At 41.5% G+C, this 17,266-nt stretch overlaps 1 protein-coding gene across 1 annotated transcript; it reads left to right on the forward strand.

Moving 5' to 3' along the window:
- Window positions 1–3,335: 3,335 nt before the first annotated feature.
- On the forward strand, window positions 3,336–6,412 carry LOC131970483 (CD5 antigen-like). The gene is made up of 5 exons (XM_059331885.1): window positions 3,336–3,457; window positions 3,551–3,838; window positions 5,226–5,539; window positions 5,633–5,932; window positions 6,306–6,412. Exons 1-3 carry the CDS (start codon window positions 3,340–3,342, stop codon window positions 5,276–5,278), a joined length of 459 nt encoding a protein of 152 aa, XP_059187868.1. The 5' UTR covers window positions 3,336–3,339; the 3' UTR covers window positions 5,279–5,539; window positions 5,633–5,932; window positions 6,306–6,412.
- The last annotated feature ends 10,854 nt before the right edge of the window (window positions 6,413–17,266 follow it).

Here is a 17,266-nt window from a genome sequence, read left to right on the forward strand (position 1 = left end):
CTTGAATAAGAACTGTGTGCTGTTTCTCTTTTCCACTTCACTATTTCTGCCCAGGGCTCCAGGCTAAAGAAAAACACAACCAAACAGGTAAATGGATAAGAAAAGAGAATCATTTAAGGAGAATCAGCAGTCAAGATGTAGTTCAATGTTTTCTAAATGAAACTCATTTTACTGATGACTTTCTTGTTTGTGTTCAGAGTCTGTCAGGTTGGTGGGAGGAGACAGTCGCTGTACAGGAACACTGGAGCTGAAACATGAAGGAGAGTGGAGACCAGTGGATGACCGTTACTCTAAATCTCACTGGACCCTGAAAGACGCAGCAGCTGCCTGCAGAAACCTGGGCTGTGGCTCTGCTGTTTCTGCAGGAATGAGAGAGGAGTCCTCAGTCAGAGATGTGTGGACGATCAGCTCTGGCTGTGATCTGTCTGGATCTGCTCTGAGTGAGTGTGCAGCATCAACTTCGTCTTCCAACACTGTGGATCTCACCTGTTCAGGTAAACCATTTAGTGACATCACTCATGACATCAAGGCTGAGAGACATTTTTTATTTTGTTTAATTATTTAAAAAGCCAGGTCTCGCACCTGGTATATAAGATTAGTTGTTTACGTATTATTGTAAGTTTATTTTCTTTATTTTCAAATCAAACACAAAAATGTTTCAATCAAACCTCACAAAGCTCTCACATTAATTCAGATATACACCCTACACAGTAAATAACTGTTACAAAAAGCCCACAGTCCCAAAGTTGGCCCAAAAAACATGAACAAATAACCCCCAAATAATTCAGTTCGGTAAGTAAATGCAAAGTTACATTTCAATCTGTTTAAAATCTAACCAAGGTAACCAAAAACCCTTACAACAAAGTAAATGGTCTAAACTAACGGAGCAGTCGGTCAGTTTTGCTGCCTGGTTGTTGTGGGTGAAGGAGCAGCTTCAGTGAAACAGCTGAGCAGTGTAGATGATGTGGAGCTCCGGGAGAATCTGGAGGAAATAAATGGTGGAGGACAAAGGAATTAAATGACCTCACTTTGTTTCATGCATTCAGCCGCGACTCTTTTCCTGTCGACCATCCTGCTCTCCTTTCCTGCTCACAAAGTGGCTCATCAACCAGATGGTGGGCTTTTGATTTCTGGGCCCAATGTAAACATATTAAGTGGCATTAACAAAAGTTTATTGATCGGGCTGATTATAGAATTATCATCACACCATCACTATCTACAGCAGATTTAGCAGATCTATAGCTGAATTATCGCTCATCTGGCCACATTATTCTCTTTTTTTTCTGGGACGCTGCCGAGATGTGGATGGATGAACAGAATGAAGGAAACATGAGATAAACATAGGGGCTTTTCCTGGACGTCTGTAAAGAAATCCCAGGGGGATTTTATTTTAAAAAACAAGCTCTACTTTAATACTATTTAAAGCACTCTGACACCATATTAACATGTACAGTAGTGTTCAAAATAATAGCAGTCCAATCTGACTAACCAGATTAAGACCCAGCATTCGTGATATGCACGCTCTTAAGGCTGTGCTTAATTGGGCTGCTTCACATCTGTGTGGAATGGAGTCATCCAATTTGTGGCACCTTTTAGCTTTTATTCCACTCCAAGATTCTTCCACAATTAATTTACACTTCTTGGTTTTGCTTCAGGAACAGAATTTTGATGTCACCCCACAAGTCCTCGACTGGATTAAGGTCCGGGGATTGGGCTGGCCACTCCATAACATCAATGTTATTGGTTTGGAACCAAGATTTTACTCATTTACTCATGTGTTTGGGGTCATTGTCTTGTTGAAACACCCATTTCAAGTATTTTGGCATATGCAAACTGATCCATGATCCCTGGCATGAGATAAATAGGTCCAACACCATAGTAGAGAAACATGCCCATATCATGATGCTGCACCACCATGCTTCACTGTCTTCACTGTGTACTGTGGCTTGAATACAGAGTTTGGGGCTCGTCTCACAAACTGTCTGTGGCCCTTGGACCCCAAAAGAATAGTTTTACTCTCATCAGTCCACAAAATGTTCCTCCATTTCTCTTTAGGCCAGTTGATGTGTTCTTTGGCAGATTGTAACTCTTCTCCACATGCCTTTTTTTTAACAGAGGGACTTTGCGGGGGATTCTTAAATCGTAAATAGATTAGCTTCACACAGATGTCTTCTAACTGTCACATCCCTTACAGGTAACTGTCTTTGATCATCCTGGAGCTGATCATTGGCTGAGCCTTTGCCATTCTGGTTATTCTTCCATCCATTTTGATGGTTGTCTTCCGTTTTCTGCCACATGTCTCTGGTTTTGCTCTCCATTTTAAAGCATTGGAGATCATTTTAGCTGAACAGCCTATAATTGTTTGCACCTCTTTATAAGTTTTCCCCTCTCCAATCAACTTTTTAATCAAAGTACGCTGTTCTTCTGAATAATGTCTTAAACGACCCATTTTCCTCAGGCTTTCAAAGAGAAATGCATGTTCAACAAGTGGCTTCATCCTTAAATAGAGGCCACCTAATTCACATCTGTTTTTTCACAAAATTGATGACCTCACTGATTGAATGCCATACTGCTATTTTTTTGAACACACCCCTTTCAACTAATTGCCCATTTCCACAGCCTTAAGAGCATGCATATCACGAATGCTGGGTCTTGTTGGTTTTCTGAGAATCTACTGGTTAATCACATTGGACTGCTATTATTTTTTGTACACTACTGTACATGTTTTATGCATGTGTACTTAAAAAGCTGTTGTTTACATTGTTTGGTCACAGATCAATTAGGTTATTATATTAACAGTACTATGTCACATTTTAACATGACCCTTTGTTATTATTTTTTGCATCAAATTCACTTCAATCTTAACCTCTTCAACTCACCGTCTGAGAACACCAGCATCCACGGACGACTTTCTGTCTTTAAGAAGCTGCAACAGGCTTTACGCTACCGTGAAGATATTGATATTATATCATTGATAATATCAGTGTAAATGTAAATGTGTTGCAGTCTGTGCTGTGATTAAGATGTACTGTGGGAATTTTGCTGCAGTCCAGTTTGAATCAATGAATTATAGTTCAAGATAATCTTTTATTTAGTGTCTGGTGTCTTTTACCTCTCTGTTTCTCTTCTCTCATCTCTCCAGACTCTGTCAGGCTGGTGAATGGGACCAGTCTGTGCTCAGGCAGACTGGAGCTGAAGTCTGACCAGTCTAACCAGAGCTGGTCCTCAGTGTGTGAACCTGACTTTGACCAGCAGGATGCAGAGGTGGTCTGCAGGGAGCTTGGCTGTGGGGCTCCTTCAGTCCTCCAGGGGGTGCTCTATGGAGAGGGGGAGGCTCCAATGTGGACCAAAGAGTTCCAGTGTGGAGGAGATGAGTCTGCTGTCCTGAACTGTAGAAGCTCAGGCTCAGATAGAAACACCTGCTCACCTGGCAGAGCTGTTGGACTCACCTGCTCAGGTCGAAGAGGAGTTGCAGCTTTCATTTGGTTCATTTCTGTTCTCATCAAACTCACTTTATTCTTTTACTGATGACTCTTGTGTTTGTGTTCAGAGCCTGTCAGGTTGGTGGGAGGAGACAGTCGCTGTGCAGGAACACTGGAGCTGAAACATCAAGGAGAATGGAGACCAGTGGATGACTCTAACTGGAACCTGAAGACAGCAACAGCTATCTGCAGAGAGTTAGACTGTGGTTCTGTTGTTTCTGTAGAACGGAGAGAGACCTCAGGCAGATCTGTTCGGAGGATCAGCTCTTACTGTGTCCTGTCTGGATCTGCTCTGAGGGATTGTGCAACATTAGCTTCTTCTTCTTCTCTCTACATTGTGAATCTCACCTGTTCAGGTAAGCCCATCAGTGACATCATCTATGACACACAAGCACCAGCTAGAATGGCAGTGAACTGTCTACTGCAACCATGATGGAGTCTGCTGTAAAATACATGTCCAGTGCGTCAGCAGTGTACTGGATCTACCAACAACCAGCCTGAAAGGATTGGATAGTCTTTATTATCCCTGAGGGGCAATTGGGTTTGCAACAGTAGTACACACAGCACAACAAGTACACATGACAAAACATACAATCAGACACAAACACATAAAAAACATACAATAAATAAATCTTCATTAGTGCAATGAGCTATGCATAAGAACAGTGAGAGTCCACCAGTTCTTGTTAAAGTGTCCTCAGCTGAAGGAACAAATTATGTTAAATATCTGTTTGATTTGGCCTTTCTATGGGAAGTGTACCTCCGTTCTGAAGACAAGAAGTGAAACTCTGCACAGAGAGGGTGCTGAGTGTCTCTAGAATGACCTTCTCCTTCTCACAAGCTCTGACTTGGTAAACATGGCAAAGATCATTCAAGCTGATGTCGATGGTCTTTGGGCACATTCTAACAAACCTCCCAGACAGTTTTTAATAGCCACACTGAGGCTGCCAAACCAAAAAATCATTGCAAAAGTTAGAATTGACTCTGTAAAAGGATAAAACATTTTAATAAGTGACCTGTGGATGAGAACGGACTCCTTCAGGTTGGCAGCTGTGTGAGCCACTGGTTTCCAGCAGCAGGTTGTTCACTGATCACTATATCAGTCACCAATGACCTACTGTACAGGCCTTTGATCTGCTTAGCTCAGCCAGGACCTCGTCACTTTGCTTTTTTGAACTCACAGTGAGTCTGATCTGCACAAAACTTTGCACAAGGAATCTGTGGACGCCCATGATAAAACTTCTTTGGTTGTGTCTATTGACCTTACTCCTGGGGCTGCTACTGTAGAAAGGGTTATGGGTATGACTTCCTGTGAAATAGCTGAAGCAACAGTGAGCAAGTGGCCAACTGCCAATGGGGAAATAATTTGCCTTCAATGAGGCAAATTATTGCTGCAGTGTGCACCAACAACCACCAGGTGGCACATGTGAGCAGTGTAGACTTAATAATGGCCCATCACACAGTCAGCATACATTTCCTTGTTCCTTTTATCAGTCCTGCAGATCATTTGCCATAATGGTTGATGTTTGTCCATTATAAGACACCTGTATTACTCGGAAGTTTTACATTTCACTCATCTTCAGATTTTAGTCTTAAATCATTTTTAAATAATTTAGTTAAAAGTTTTAATTGTGGCTCTGGAAAAAAAGGACACTGTCTTCATTGCTGCTGGTGTTTCTTTTCTTATTTTATTTAGTGTCTAATGTCTTTTACCTCTCTGTTTCTCTTCTCTCATCTCTCCAGACTCTGTCGGCTGGTGGGTGGGACCAGTCTGTGCTCAGGCAGACTGGAGCTGAAGTCTGACCAGTCTAACCAGAGCTGGTCCTCAGTGTGTGAAGCTGACTTTGACCAGCAGGATGCAGAGGTGGTCTGCAGGGAGCTTGGCTGTGGGGCTCCTTCAGTCCTCCAGGGGGCGCTCTATGGAGAAGGGGAGGCTCCAATGTGGACCAAAGAGTTCCAGTGTGGAGGAGATGAGTCTGCTCTCCTGGGCTGTAGAAGCTCAGGCTCAGATAGAAACACCTGCTCACCTGGCAGAGCTGTTGGACTCACCTGCTGAGGTAGAAGAGGAGCTGCAGCTTTCATTTGGTTAATTTCTGTTCTCATCAAACTCACTTTATTCTTTTCCTGATGACTCTCTTGTTTGTGTTCAGAGCCTGTCAGGTTGGTGGGAGGAGACAGTCGCTGTGCAGGAACACTGGAGCTGAAACATCAAGGAGAATGGAGACCAGTGGATGATGACCGTTTATCTCGCTGGAACCTGGAGACAACAGCAGCAGCTGCCTGCAAAGACCTGGACTGTGGTTCTGCTGTTTCTGTAGAACAGAGAAAGGGTTCCTCTGGCAGATCTGTGTGGAGGATCAGCTCTGACTGTGTCCAATCTGGATCTGCTCTGAGGGATTGTGCATCAAACATACGTTTGCCTTGGTTTATTCTGGATCTCGTCTGTTCAGGTAAGCCTGTCAGTGACATCATCTATGACATCATGAATGACATGATGTTTCCAGTTCCTTCCTTCCTCTGTCACAGTGACAGAGTCAGTGGTTTATAATGGACTGGACTGGAAACATCCTAAAGTGTAGCAAAGTGTTCTTGTTTCTGGAGACATAGACTGCTGAGCTTCACCTGACAGGACACACCTGAAGGAACCTGTCTGCTTCAGCCAATCACCTCTCGGTATTTAAAGACCTGTTTGAGTCAATCACCTCTCTGTATTTACAGACCTGAATCAGCCAATCACCTCTCTGTATTTACAGACCTGTTCCAGCTAATCACCTCTCTGTATTTACAGACAAGTTTCAGCCAATCACCTCTCTGTATTTACAGACCTGCTGCTTCAGCCCAACATCTCTGCGTCCTCCTCCATAGACGGGGTCTCTGAGGCCCAGCAGCAGCAGCATCAGGAGGAGTTTCGCGTTTTCAGAGGCTCCACCTTCACCATCAGCTGCTCCATCCAGCCTCAGTACCCAGGAGGCTCCTTCCAGCTCTCCTTCACCTCCTCCACCTCGGTAATCAACTACACCCAGACAGCTGTCAGTCACTCTGCTGACTTCCTGTTTCCAGCTGCAGAGCCCGCCCACCAAAGAAGCTACATCTGTGTTTTTCACGTCTATGTTTTTTCTCATAACTTCTCCTCTGAGAGCCGTCAGCTCTCTGTCTCTGTCTCAGGTAAGCTGAGTGTTCATGGGAAAGATGATCGGTCCAAACCGTGTGATAACAAGCTGACATCATGTTGTTGTTTCTGGAGTGACACTGTGACTCCTGTCGCTGTGTAGAACCTGATAATGTAATAAATTCCTGATAATGTAATAACCCCGATAATGTAATAAAAATCTGCATTTGAGTCCATTGAAAATGTAATAAAACCTGATAATGTAATAAATCAAATCAAATCAATTTTATTTATATAGCCCAAAATCACAAATCACAGATTTGCCTCAAAGGGCTTCACAGACTGTACATGGTACGACACCCTCTGTCCTTAGACCCTCACATCTGCCAGGGAAAAACTCCTTTAAAAAACCCTTTTAGCAGGGCAAAAAAGAAGAAGAAACCTCAGGGAGAGCGACAGAGGAGGGATCCATCTCCCAGGACGGACAGACGTGCAATAGATGTCGTTGTACAGGGCAGGTCAACAGAGTAGAATAGAGTAGATAGAGGTGGGGGGGGGGGGGGGGGGGGGGCAATAGAGAGAGAGAGGGAGAGAGAGAGAGATAGAGGAGCAGGGGGGGGGGGGGTGCAGGTGATGATGCGCCACCATTGGCCAGTAGTGATGGTGAGTGGACCAGGAGAGGAACATTCCCATCTGGGGCCAAACCAGATCCACGGCAGTGAGACCAGCAGGAGTGATGGAGCAGGACCACAGCTCCACACCCTGTGAAGAGAGAGCAGAGAGAAGTGCGAGTATTCTGGGAAAATAAAAGCTTGTGAGGGCCCCGGTGTATCGTGTCCCCTGACACATTGGGCCTATAGCGTCATAACTAGGGGCTGGTTAAAGGCAGGCCTCGGCCAGCCCTAACTATAGGCTTTGTCAAAGAGGAAAGTTTTAAGTTTACTCTTGAATAAAGAGAGGGTGTCTGCCTCCCGTACTGAGACTGGGAGATGATTCCACAAGAGAGGAGCTTCATAACTGAAGGCTCTGGCTCCCAATCTAGTTTTAAGGACTTTAGGAACCACAAGTAACATAGAATTTTGGGAGCGTAGTGCTCTAGAAGGGTAATATGGCATTATGAGGTCTTTAAGATATGATGGTGCCTGACCATTTAGAGCTTTGTAAGTAAGAAGAAGGATTTTGAACCCAATTCTGGATTTTACAGGGAGCCAGTGCAGCGAAGCTAGAACAGGAGAAATATGATCTCTTTTCTTGGTTCTTGTTAGTACACGAGCCGCAGCATTTTGGACTAACTGAAGAGTTTTAAGAGATTTATTGGAGCAGCCTGACAGTAAGGAATTACAGTAATCTAACCTTGAAGTAACAAAAGCATGAACTAATTTTTCTGCATCCTTTTGAGACAGGATGTGTCTAATTTTTGTAATATTACGTAGGTGAAAAAATGCAGTCCTTGAAGTTTGTTTTATATGGGAGTTAAATGACAGATCCTGATCAAAGATAACTCTGAGATTCCTTATGGTGGTATTGGAGGCCAGGGTAATGCCATCGATGCTAATTAAATCTTTAGATAATGAGTTTCGGAGGTGTTCGGGTCCGAGTACAATCACTTCCGTTTTTTCCGAGTTTAACAAGAAGTTGTGGACCATCCAGGTTTTTATGTCTTTAAGGCATGCATTAAGTTTGGCTAGCTGATCAGTTTCACCTGGCTTGATTGATATATATAACTGAGTGTCATCAGCATAACAATGAAAGTTAATTGAATGTTTTCTAATTATATTACCTAGAGGGAGCATATAAAGGGTGAATAAAATTGGTCCAAGCACAGAACCCTGTGGAACACCGTGGTTAACATCAGTGCGCACGGAGGATTCATTATTCACATGAACAAACTGGAAACGGTCTAATAAGTACGATTTTAACCAGCCCAGTGCCGTTCCTCTAATGCCAATTACATGTTCCAGTCTCTGTAATAGGATACGATGGTCAATTGTATCAAATGCAGCACTCAGATCTAGTAAGACAAGGACAGAGACAAGTCCATTATCAGAGTCAAGCCGAACAATAACTTCCCGATAATGTAATTAAGTGCATTTCCCAATAATGTAATACACTTTTTTTTTTTTTTTACCAATAATGTAATAAAGTATAACACCAAGCACCTTTAGATTTCAAGAAGCTGTTGAATGCATTCATGTGTCATGGATACCTCGTTTGTGAAAAACGAATGAACGGGTCAAATGTTAATAAACATTCAACTTTGACCTGTTGGTGGCGCTAGAGCTCTTGAGCTTCACCACTTGAACCCAAGTAATGGGTGGTCTGCTGTTAAATTATTACAATATTGGGGATTTATTACATTATCAGGACTTGCGAAATGAAGGCTAACCTGATTATGTAATAACCTCCCATTAATGTTATACTTTATTACATTATTGGTAAAAGTGTCTGATTATAATAATAATAATAATAATAATAATAATAATAATAATAATAAATTTTATTTGTAAAGCACTTTTCATACAGAAATCTCAAAGTGCTACAGAAACCAGAAACAAAAAAAACCCCAGAAGACTAAGAGAAAACTCAGACACATTAAAATCAGCAGTAGATAAAAAAGAGACAGGTAATAAAGTACATTATTAAGAGATTAAGGTGCAGAGACAATAATAAAAACATCAAGGGACAACCAGAAATGCCTCCCTGAACATTATTGGGAAATGCACTTTATTACATTATCGGGAAGTTATTACATTATCAGGTTTTATTACATTTTCAATGGACTCAAGTGCAGATTTTTATTACATTATCAGGGTTATTACATTATTGGGAATTTATTACATTTTCAGGTTCTACAATGTGTTTCAGATCCAACACCGTTCATCATCAGAGTGGTCGTCCTGCTGCTGACTCTGCTGGTGTCCAACACGGCCCTTTACTTCTACTGTAAGGTACTGACACACGTCTGCTGTTCAGAGGACTGAATGGACTGAAGCTCTTAGTCCGAGTTACTGAACTGAAACAATGCAGGAAGTCACATCTGTGTGCTGTCATGTCTCTCCAGGCCACCAGGGGGCAGAAGCCGAGCAGACGGGACAACATGGAGCTGGATTATTACAACCTGGGTGTTCCTGAAGCTGAAGGAGGGCCGACTGAAGAGGAAGGAGCTCAGGGAGCAGAGTAGCACCTCCAAGGATCTCCTCTCAAACCACCATCAGCTCATTTTAAACACACGTTCCCTTTAAACAAGAAGGCTGGAGTCATTAGATCATGTTGGGGACTATATTTTTCTTACCAAACCAACAAGGTGTTTGATATGAGATATATAAAAACCTGAGACCTTAGATCAGGTTAACTCTCATTAGATTAGTGTTAGTTAGATCAGGTTAACTTTCATTAGATTAGTGTTAGTTGGATCGGGTTAACTCTCATTAGATTAGTGTTAGTTAGATCAGGTTAACTCTCATTAGATTAGTGTTAGTTAGATCAGGTTAACCCTCATTAGATTAGTGTGAGTTAGATCAGGTTCACTCATTAGATTAGTGTTATTTAGATCAGGTTAACTCATTAGATTAGTGTTAGTTAGATCAGGTTAACTCTCATTAGATTAGTGTTAGTTAGATCAGGTTAACTCATTAGATTAGTGTTAGTTCGATCAGGTTAACTCATTAGATTAGTGTGAGTTAGATCAGGTTAACTCATTAGATTAGAGTTAGTTAGATCAGGTTAACTCATTAGATTAGTGTTAGTTAGATCAGGTTAACTCTCATTAGATTAGTGTTAGTTAGATCAGGTTAACTCATTAGATTAGTGTTAGTTCGATCAGGTTAACTCATTAGATTAGTGTTAGTTAGATCAGGTTAACTCATTAGATTAGAGTTAGTTAGATCAGGTTAACTCATTAGATTAGTGTTAGTTAGATCAGGTTAACTTTCATTAGATCTGGTTTTATAAGGATTTGCTTATTTCATAAAAATTGTGCTTCATTTTGAGTTGCAGGGATTTTTTAATTTTTTGATTTAGGATTTGCTTGTTTTCTTTATTTTAATAAATGATTTTGTCTATCTGATAAAGAAAACGTCTGCCTGTTGGATGAGAAGTGTACTTAGTATTGTGATGCAAGGATTTACTTCAGTTTGTGATTAAAGATTTTGCTTGTTTTCTTCATGATAAATGATTTTCTTAGTTTTTGCTGAAGGATTTTGTTTTTTCATAAGACTTTGTGGATTTTCTTTTATGTTTTATAATGAATGATTATGCTTTTTTATATGAAATGTTTTTGTCTATGTGATGAAGTTTTGCGATGAAGGATTTTCATAATTTTTATAACGGAGGGTTTTGCCTGTTGGATAAAAAGTGTAAAAACTGAAGTTTTTCATGGATTTTGCTTATTTCATATAAATTGTGCTTAGTATTTTCATGAAAGAATGTACTTAATTTTGTTCAGTTTTTTTGTTTGTGAAAAAAAAAGGATTTTGCCTTGTCATTAATCATTTTGCTTAAAGTTGTGATGAAAGAATAACATAAATTTGTGATGAAAAATTTCGCTTGCTTTTTTATAATGAATTATTGTGTATGGCATAAAGAAAAATTGAGTTTTTTGATGAGGATTTTGTTTGTTTTTTGCCTTTGATGAAGGATTTGTTGATTTCTTGGATTATTTCATGAGAATTTACTTCCTTTTGTAATTCAATAAATGTACTGATGAATCTTTGGCAGAATTAATTTCATAGGAAATATCCTCATAACTCTTTAAATAATGTGAATAAGAAATATGCAGACTTATGTCACAGCAGACTGTCTGTCAAACATTTAACAACCAGAACCAAAGCTGAGCTTCATCAGAGGGAGAACTTCACACCCAGCTGCAGATCTCTGTTCAAATAAGAGCCAAATATTCCCTTTTCATGTCAGGACTTGTGTTTGTTATGATCTTTAATACACAGAGACATTAAAAAATTATAATCACTGTAATTAATGTATCTCTATCTTCTGCTTTTTCTTCTTACTAAATAAAACTCTTCAAAAGACTATGCAACTCTGTGAATGAGCTGATTTTAAATGGGTATTTTTTCTTTTTCTTAAAAATGTTTCTTTGCATGTGAGCGCTTTGCATTCACCAGAGAAGATTAGGTCATGAGATTTTGTCTCATTATAAAAAGATAACGGACCTGATTGTTACCAGAAAGTGAGATATGGATGTCATAATTCTGAGATGTGACCTCATTACTGTCTCTCCGAGAGCTTTCTTCTTCTTTTTCCCTGTTAAAAGTTTTTTTTGACGAGTTTTTCCCTGTTAAAGGGTTTTTGAGGAGGTTTTCCCAAAAGGGTTTTTGAGAAGGTTTTCCCAAAAGGGTTTTTGAGAAGTTTTTCCCTGTTAAAAAAGGTTTTTGAGAAGTTTTTCCCTGTTAAAATGGTTTTTGAGGAGTTCGCCCCGGTTAAAAGGGTTTTTGAGGAGTTTTTCCCTGTTAAAGGATTTTTCCCTGTTAAAAGGGTTTTTGAGGAGTTTTCCCCTGTTGAAGGGTTTTTGAGGAGTTTTTCTCTATTAAGGGGTTTTTGAGGAGTCTTTCCCCTGTTAAAGGGTTTTTGAGGAGTTTTTCCCTGTTAAAGGGTTTTTCAGGAGTTTTTCCCTGTTAAAATGGTTTTTCAGGAGTTTTTCTGTTAAAAGGGTTTTTCAGGAGTTTTTCCCTGTTAAAAGGGTTTTTCAGGAGTTTTCCCTGTTAAAAGGTTTTTTCAGGAGTTTTTCCTGTTAAAAGGATTTTTCAGGAGTTTTCCCTGTTAAAAGGGTTTTTGAGGAGTTTTTCCCCCGTTAAAAGGGTTTTTGAGGAATTTTTCCCCGCTGTTAGAGCCATTTTGTACATTGTAGAGAAGCTGATAAATAATTCAGATTTGTATTTCATAAGTTTATAGTTCTTTATTGAGGTTGTAGGAATGCCTATTGGTTCGTAGGAATTGCACTCTTATTATTGGCTGAGATGTGTGTAACGTTATAATTGCTTACTTTGTTGTAATTAGGATTATGGAGACGAGGAGAGCACACTAGTTTTTGACCGTGCTCATAATTATTATTATTTTTGGATTGCTGCAGTTTATTGTTTGTAATGCTCAAACGGAAGGTTTTCAATAAACCATAAGAAAGAAACTGTGGTATTTTTTCGGCTTAAGACACGCGTCAACTACATCCTCACGCTCCATAATTGAAGTGTGTGTTTTAAGTAAAACTAGACGGAGCCACACTAACATTAGTCAAAAACTATGCTCGTTGAGAAAACGGCGTATACGGACGGATACCTCTAAAGAAAGAAAGAAGATGGAACCAGCCAGGCGCACGTTTTGGATGTGGATAAGCCACCACGAAGTGCGCAATGGAGATCGTTACAGCGCCGAACGGGAGCCGGAGTCCTGTCGAGCCTGCGCCTCACAAGTCTCAAAAGGAAGTTTCACAGAAATCCTGACTTCCACAATGAATACGACAGGTTCATGAGAGAGTTGGTAAACAAAGAATACGCTACTAAGGTCCCAGAAGAGGAACTGCACCGTGATGATGGGAGACTGTGGTTAATTCCTCATCACGGAGTTTACCATCCGAAAAAGAGGAAATTAAGAGTTGTTTTTGATTGTACTGCGTCATATCAGGGAGTATCACTAAACAACGAACTCCTTCAAGGCCCTGACCTCACGAACACCCTTGTCGGAGTTCTGACAAGGTTCAGGAAGGATACGGTGAGCATGATGGCAGACATCGACTCTATGTTTTATCAGGTGAAGGTGCCAAAAGAGGATTCAGATTTGCTGCGTTTCTTATGGTGGCCGGATGGCGATCTGAGCTTGGAGCCAGCAGATTACAGAATGGGTGTGCACCTGTTCGGAGCAACGTCTTCCCCCAGCTGTGCCTCATATGCACTAAGAAGAACAGCTGAAGATGGAAAGGAGTGGGCTGCGCCCGAAGCAGTTGAGACAGTCTTAAACAATTTTTATGTGGACGATTGTCTAAGCTCAGTGTCATCAGATGAGTGTGCTGTTGCTCTCGCTAAAGATCTGAGGACATTATGCCACAGTGGAGGATTTCACTTGAGCAAGTGGACCAGCAACAGAGCCCTGCTAATGTCGATTCCAGAGGAAGACAGGGCTTCAGGAATCAAAGATCTCGATCTGGATAATGATCAGTTACCCAGAGAGAGGGCGCTAGGTGTCCAATGGTGCACAAACTCTGACATGTTCAAGCTCAAGATTGAAGTACAGCAAAAGCCATGTACTAGAAGAGGAATCTTGTCAGTTGTAAGCTCAGCTTTCGACCCTTTGAGATTTCTGTCACCTTTCATTCTGCCCGCCAAGCTGCTGCTGAGGGAACTCTGCAAGGAGAAAAAGGCATGGGATGATGAAGTGTCAGAAGAGCAAGCAAAAAAATGGAAAAAGTGGCTGTCAGACTTGCAAAGGTTGTCATCTTTTTGTGTTAGCAGGTGCATCAAGCCTGCAGGATTCGGTGTCATCAAAACAGCACAATTGCACCACTTTTCTGACGCCAGCAACGACGGCTATGGCACAGTATCTTATCTCCTGCTAACTAACGAAAAGAACCAGAAGTTCACCTCATTCATGATCGGGAAGTCAAGAGTGGCGCCGCTCAAACTGGTCACTATTCCCAGGATGGAGTTGACAGCGGCTATGGTAGCTGTGAAAATGGATAAAATGCTTCGGTATGAGCTGCAGCTAAAGCTGGATGAGTCAAGATTCTGGACAGACAGTGTGACAGTACTCAAGTATATTGAAAATGATGCTGCACGCTATAAAACATTTGTTGCCAACAGAGTCTCATTCATTAAAGAAGCTACAACGCCATCTCAGTGGAAATACGTGAGTACAACAGACAACCCAGCAGATCAGGCGTCGAGAGGGTTAAGCGCTGAGGGTCTGCTGCAGAGTAAGAACTGGATACAGGGGCCAGAGTTCCTGCTAAGACCTGAGAGTGAATGGCCTGAACGCCCCGACCAGTCCATTCACTTCGAGGAAGAGGACGCAGAGGTCAAAAGGTCAGCGCAAGTGTCTCTTATACAAACAGACAAAGCATTGGATACTATGACTCGGTTTGTACGTCACTTCTCAAACTGGTACAAGCTCAAAAAAGCGACAGCTTGGCTGATGCGCCTAAAAGAGATCCTTCTTAACATGAGGCAGAAAAGAAAAGAGCTTCAAGAAACAATACAGAAATGTGACAACAACTCATCTAAAGCGGAGTCTTTACTCCAGCAAGAAATGCTCAAGTACAAGCAAAGTTTTGAAAAACAAGTGCTCACCACTGAAGATCTTGCCACGGCGGAGACAGAGTTAATACGTATATGTCAGAAAGGAAAATATGCAGATGAGCTTAAAGCCCTGCTGGATGGCAAGGGTCATGTACGGAAAGATAGTCATATCTTTAAGTTGGATCCATATTTGAAGGATGGAGTAATAAGAGTAGGAGGACGGCTAGGCAGATCAGCGATGCCGTTGGATGCCAGACACCCGGCTATCCTGCACAAAGATGATTGGATTGCCAAGCTCATCCTTCGTCACATACATGAACAAACAGGGCACTCAGGGAGAAATTACATTCTTGCAAGACTGAGACAGAAGTTCTGGATACCAAAGGCCTGCTCAGCGATTCAAAGAATGGTTTCAGAGTGTAGCACATGCAGAAGACTACATGCTAAGGCAGGTGAACAAAAAAATGGCAAATCTGCCAGAAGATCGGTTATTGCCAGATAAACCACCCTTCACAAACACCGGCGTGGATTTCTTCGGCCCATTTGAAGTCACTAGAGGTCGCAGCAAAGTGAAGAGATATGGTGTGCTTTTCACGTGTTTAACCAGTAGAGCAGTTCACATAGAGGCAGCACACTCCCTCGACACTAGCTCATGTATTAATGCACTACGTCGATTTCTAAGCAGAAGAGGACAAGTGTCTGTTCTCCGGTCCGACAACGGCACTAATTTTGTCGGTGCTGAGAGAGAGTTGAAGGAGTCTTTAAAAGACCTGGACCGGCCCAAGATCGGAGAGTCGATGCTGAGAAGAGGAGTTAAATGGATATTTAACACTCCTGCCGCGTCCCACCACGGAGGTGTCTGGGAACGCCAAATAAGAACAGTTAGGAAAGTCCTAAGTTCCTTGTTGAAACAGCAGATATTGGATGATGAAGGTCTCCAGACACTCTTATGTGAAGTGGAAAGTATCATCAATGACAGACCCATAACAACAACCTCGAATGACCCCAATGATCTGGAGGCTTTGACCCCAAATCATCTGCTGGTGATGAGAACACAGCCAAATATTCCCCCAGGTGTTTTCTCCAAGGAAGATCTCTATGCGCGTCGCCGCTGGAAACAAATCCAATACATGGCGGACTTATTCTGGCACAGGTGGACACAAGAGTACCTACCTCTATTACAAGAGAGACAAAAATGGAGCACAACAAAGAGGAATTTCAACCTGGGAGATGTTGTCCTAATTGTGGACTCCTCCGCACCACGAAATTCCTGGCTGATAGGAAGAATTGTCAAGATAATGCCAGACTCAAAGGGGACAGTCCGCAGCGTCTGTGTTCAGACGAAGTCAAGCACGTTGGAGAGACGTTGTTTTAAGTAAAACTAGACGGAGCCACACTAACACCCGCTAAAAGGGTTTTTGAGGAGTTTTCCCCTGTTAAAGGGTTTTTGAGGAGTTTTTCCCTGTTAAAAGGGTTTTTGAGGAGTTTTTCCCTGTTAAAAGGGTTTTTCAGGAGTTTCTCGCTGTTGAAATGGTTTTTGAGGAGTTTTTCCCTGTTAAAATGGTTTTGACGAGTTTTTCCCTGTTAAACGTTTTTTTTTTTGACGAGTTTTTTCCTGTTAAACGTTTTTGAGGAGTTCTTCCCGGTTAAAAGGGTTTTTGAGGAGTTTTTCCCTGTTAAACGTTTTTGAGGAGTTCTTCCCGGTTAAAAGGGTTTTTGAGGAGTTTTTCCCTGTTAAAGGATTTTTCCCTGTTAAAAGGGTTTTTGAGGAGTTTTCCCCTGTTGAAGGGTTTTTGAGGAGTTTTTCTCTGTTAAGGGGTTTTTGAGGAGTCTTTCCCCTGTTAAAGGGTTTTTGAGGAGTTTTTCCCTGTTAAAGGGTTTTTCAGGAGTTTTTCCCTGTTAAAAGGGTTTTTCAGGAGTTTTTCCTGTCAAAGGGGTTTTTGAGGAGTTTTCCCTGTTAAAAGGGTTTTTCAGGAGTTTTCCCTGTTAAAAGGGTTTTTCAGGAGTTTTTCCTGTTAAAAGGATTTTTCAGGAGTTTTCCCTGTTAAAAGGCTTTTTGAGGAGTTTTTCCCTGTTAAAGGCTTTTTGAGGAGTTTTTCCCTGTTAAAAGGGTTTTTCAGGAGTTTTTCCCTGTTAAAGGCTTTTTGAGGAGTTTTTCCCTGTTAAAAGGGTTTTTCAGGAGTTTTTCGCTGTTGAAATGGTTTTTGAGGAGTTTTTCCCTGTTAAAATGGTTTTGAGGAGTTTCCCTGTTAAAGGGATTTTGAGGAGTTTTTGTGAGAAATGCACCAAAGCGACTGAGAAAAACTGTAATGTGACAAATTTAAGCCCATAATCCGGAAACTGAGTCAAATGTCAAGTGACCATGAGCTGCACCACCGCGAATGTCCAGAAGGGGGCGCTGTGATACAGCCTAAACACAATGACAGTCTAACTCT

The sequence above is a fragment of the Centropristis striata genome, chromosome 4 (assembly GCF_030273125.1).
Source record: "Centropristis striata isolate RG_2023a ecotype Rhode Island chromosome 4, C.striata_1.0, whole genome shotgun sequence".
NCBI lineage: Eukaryota > Metazoa > Chordata > Actinopteri > Perciformes > Serranidae > Centropristis > Centropristis striata.

What these genes read in the sequence shown, in the direction of transcription:
- LOC131970483 (XM_059331885.1), top strand. Translation starts at nt 3,340, where the DNA reads ATGTGGACCAAAGAGTTCCAGTGTGGAGGAGATGAGTCTGCTGTCCTG. An exon ending in TGTTGGACTCACCTGCTCAG is followed by an intron (nt 3,458 to 3,550) that starts GTCGAAGAGGAG and finishes GTTTGTGTTCAG; the next exon opens with AGCCTGTCAGGTTGGTGGGA. An exon ending in TGTGAATCTCACCTGTTCAG is followed by an intron (nt 3,839 to 5,225) that starts GTAAGCCCATCA and finishes TCATCTCTCCAG; the next exon opens with ACTCTGTCGGCTGGTGGGTG.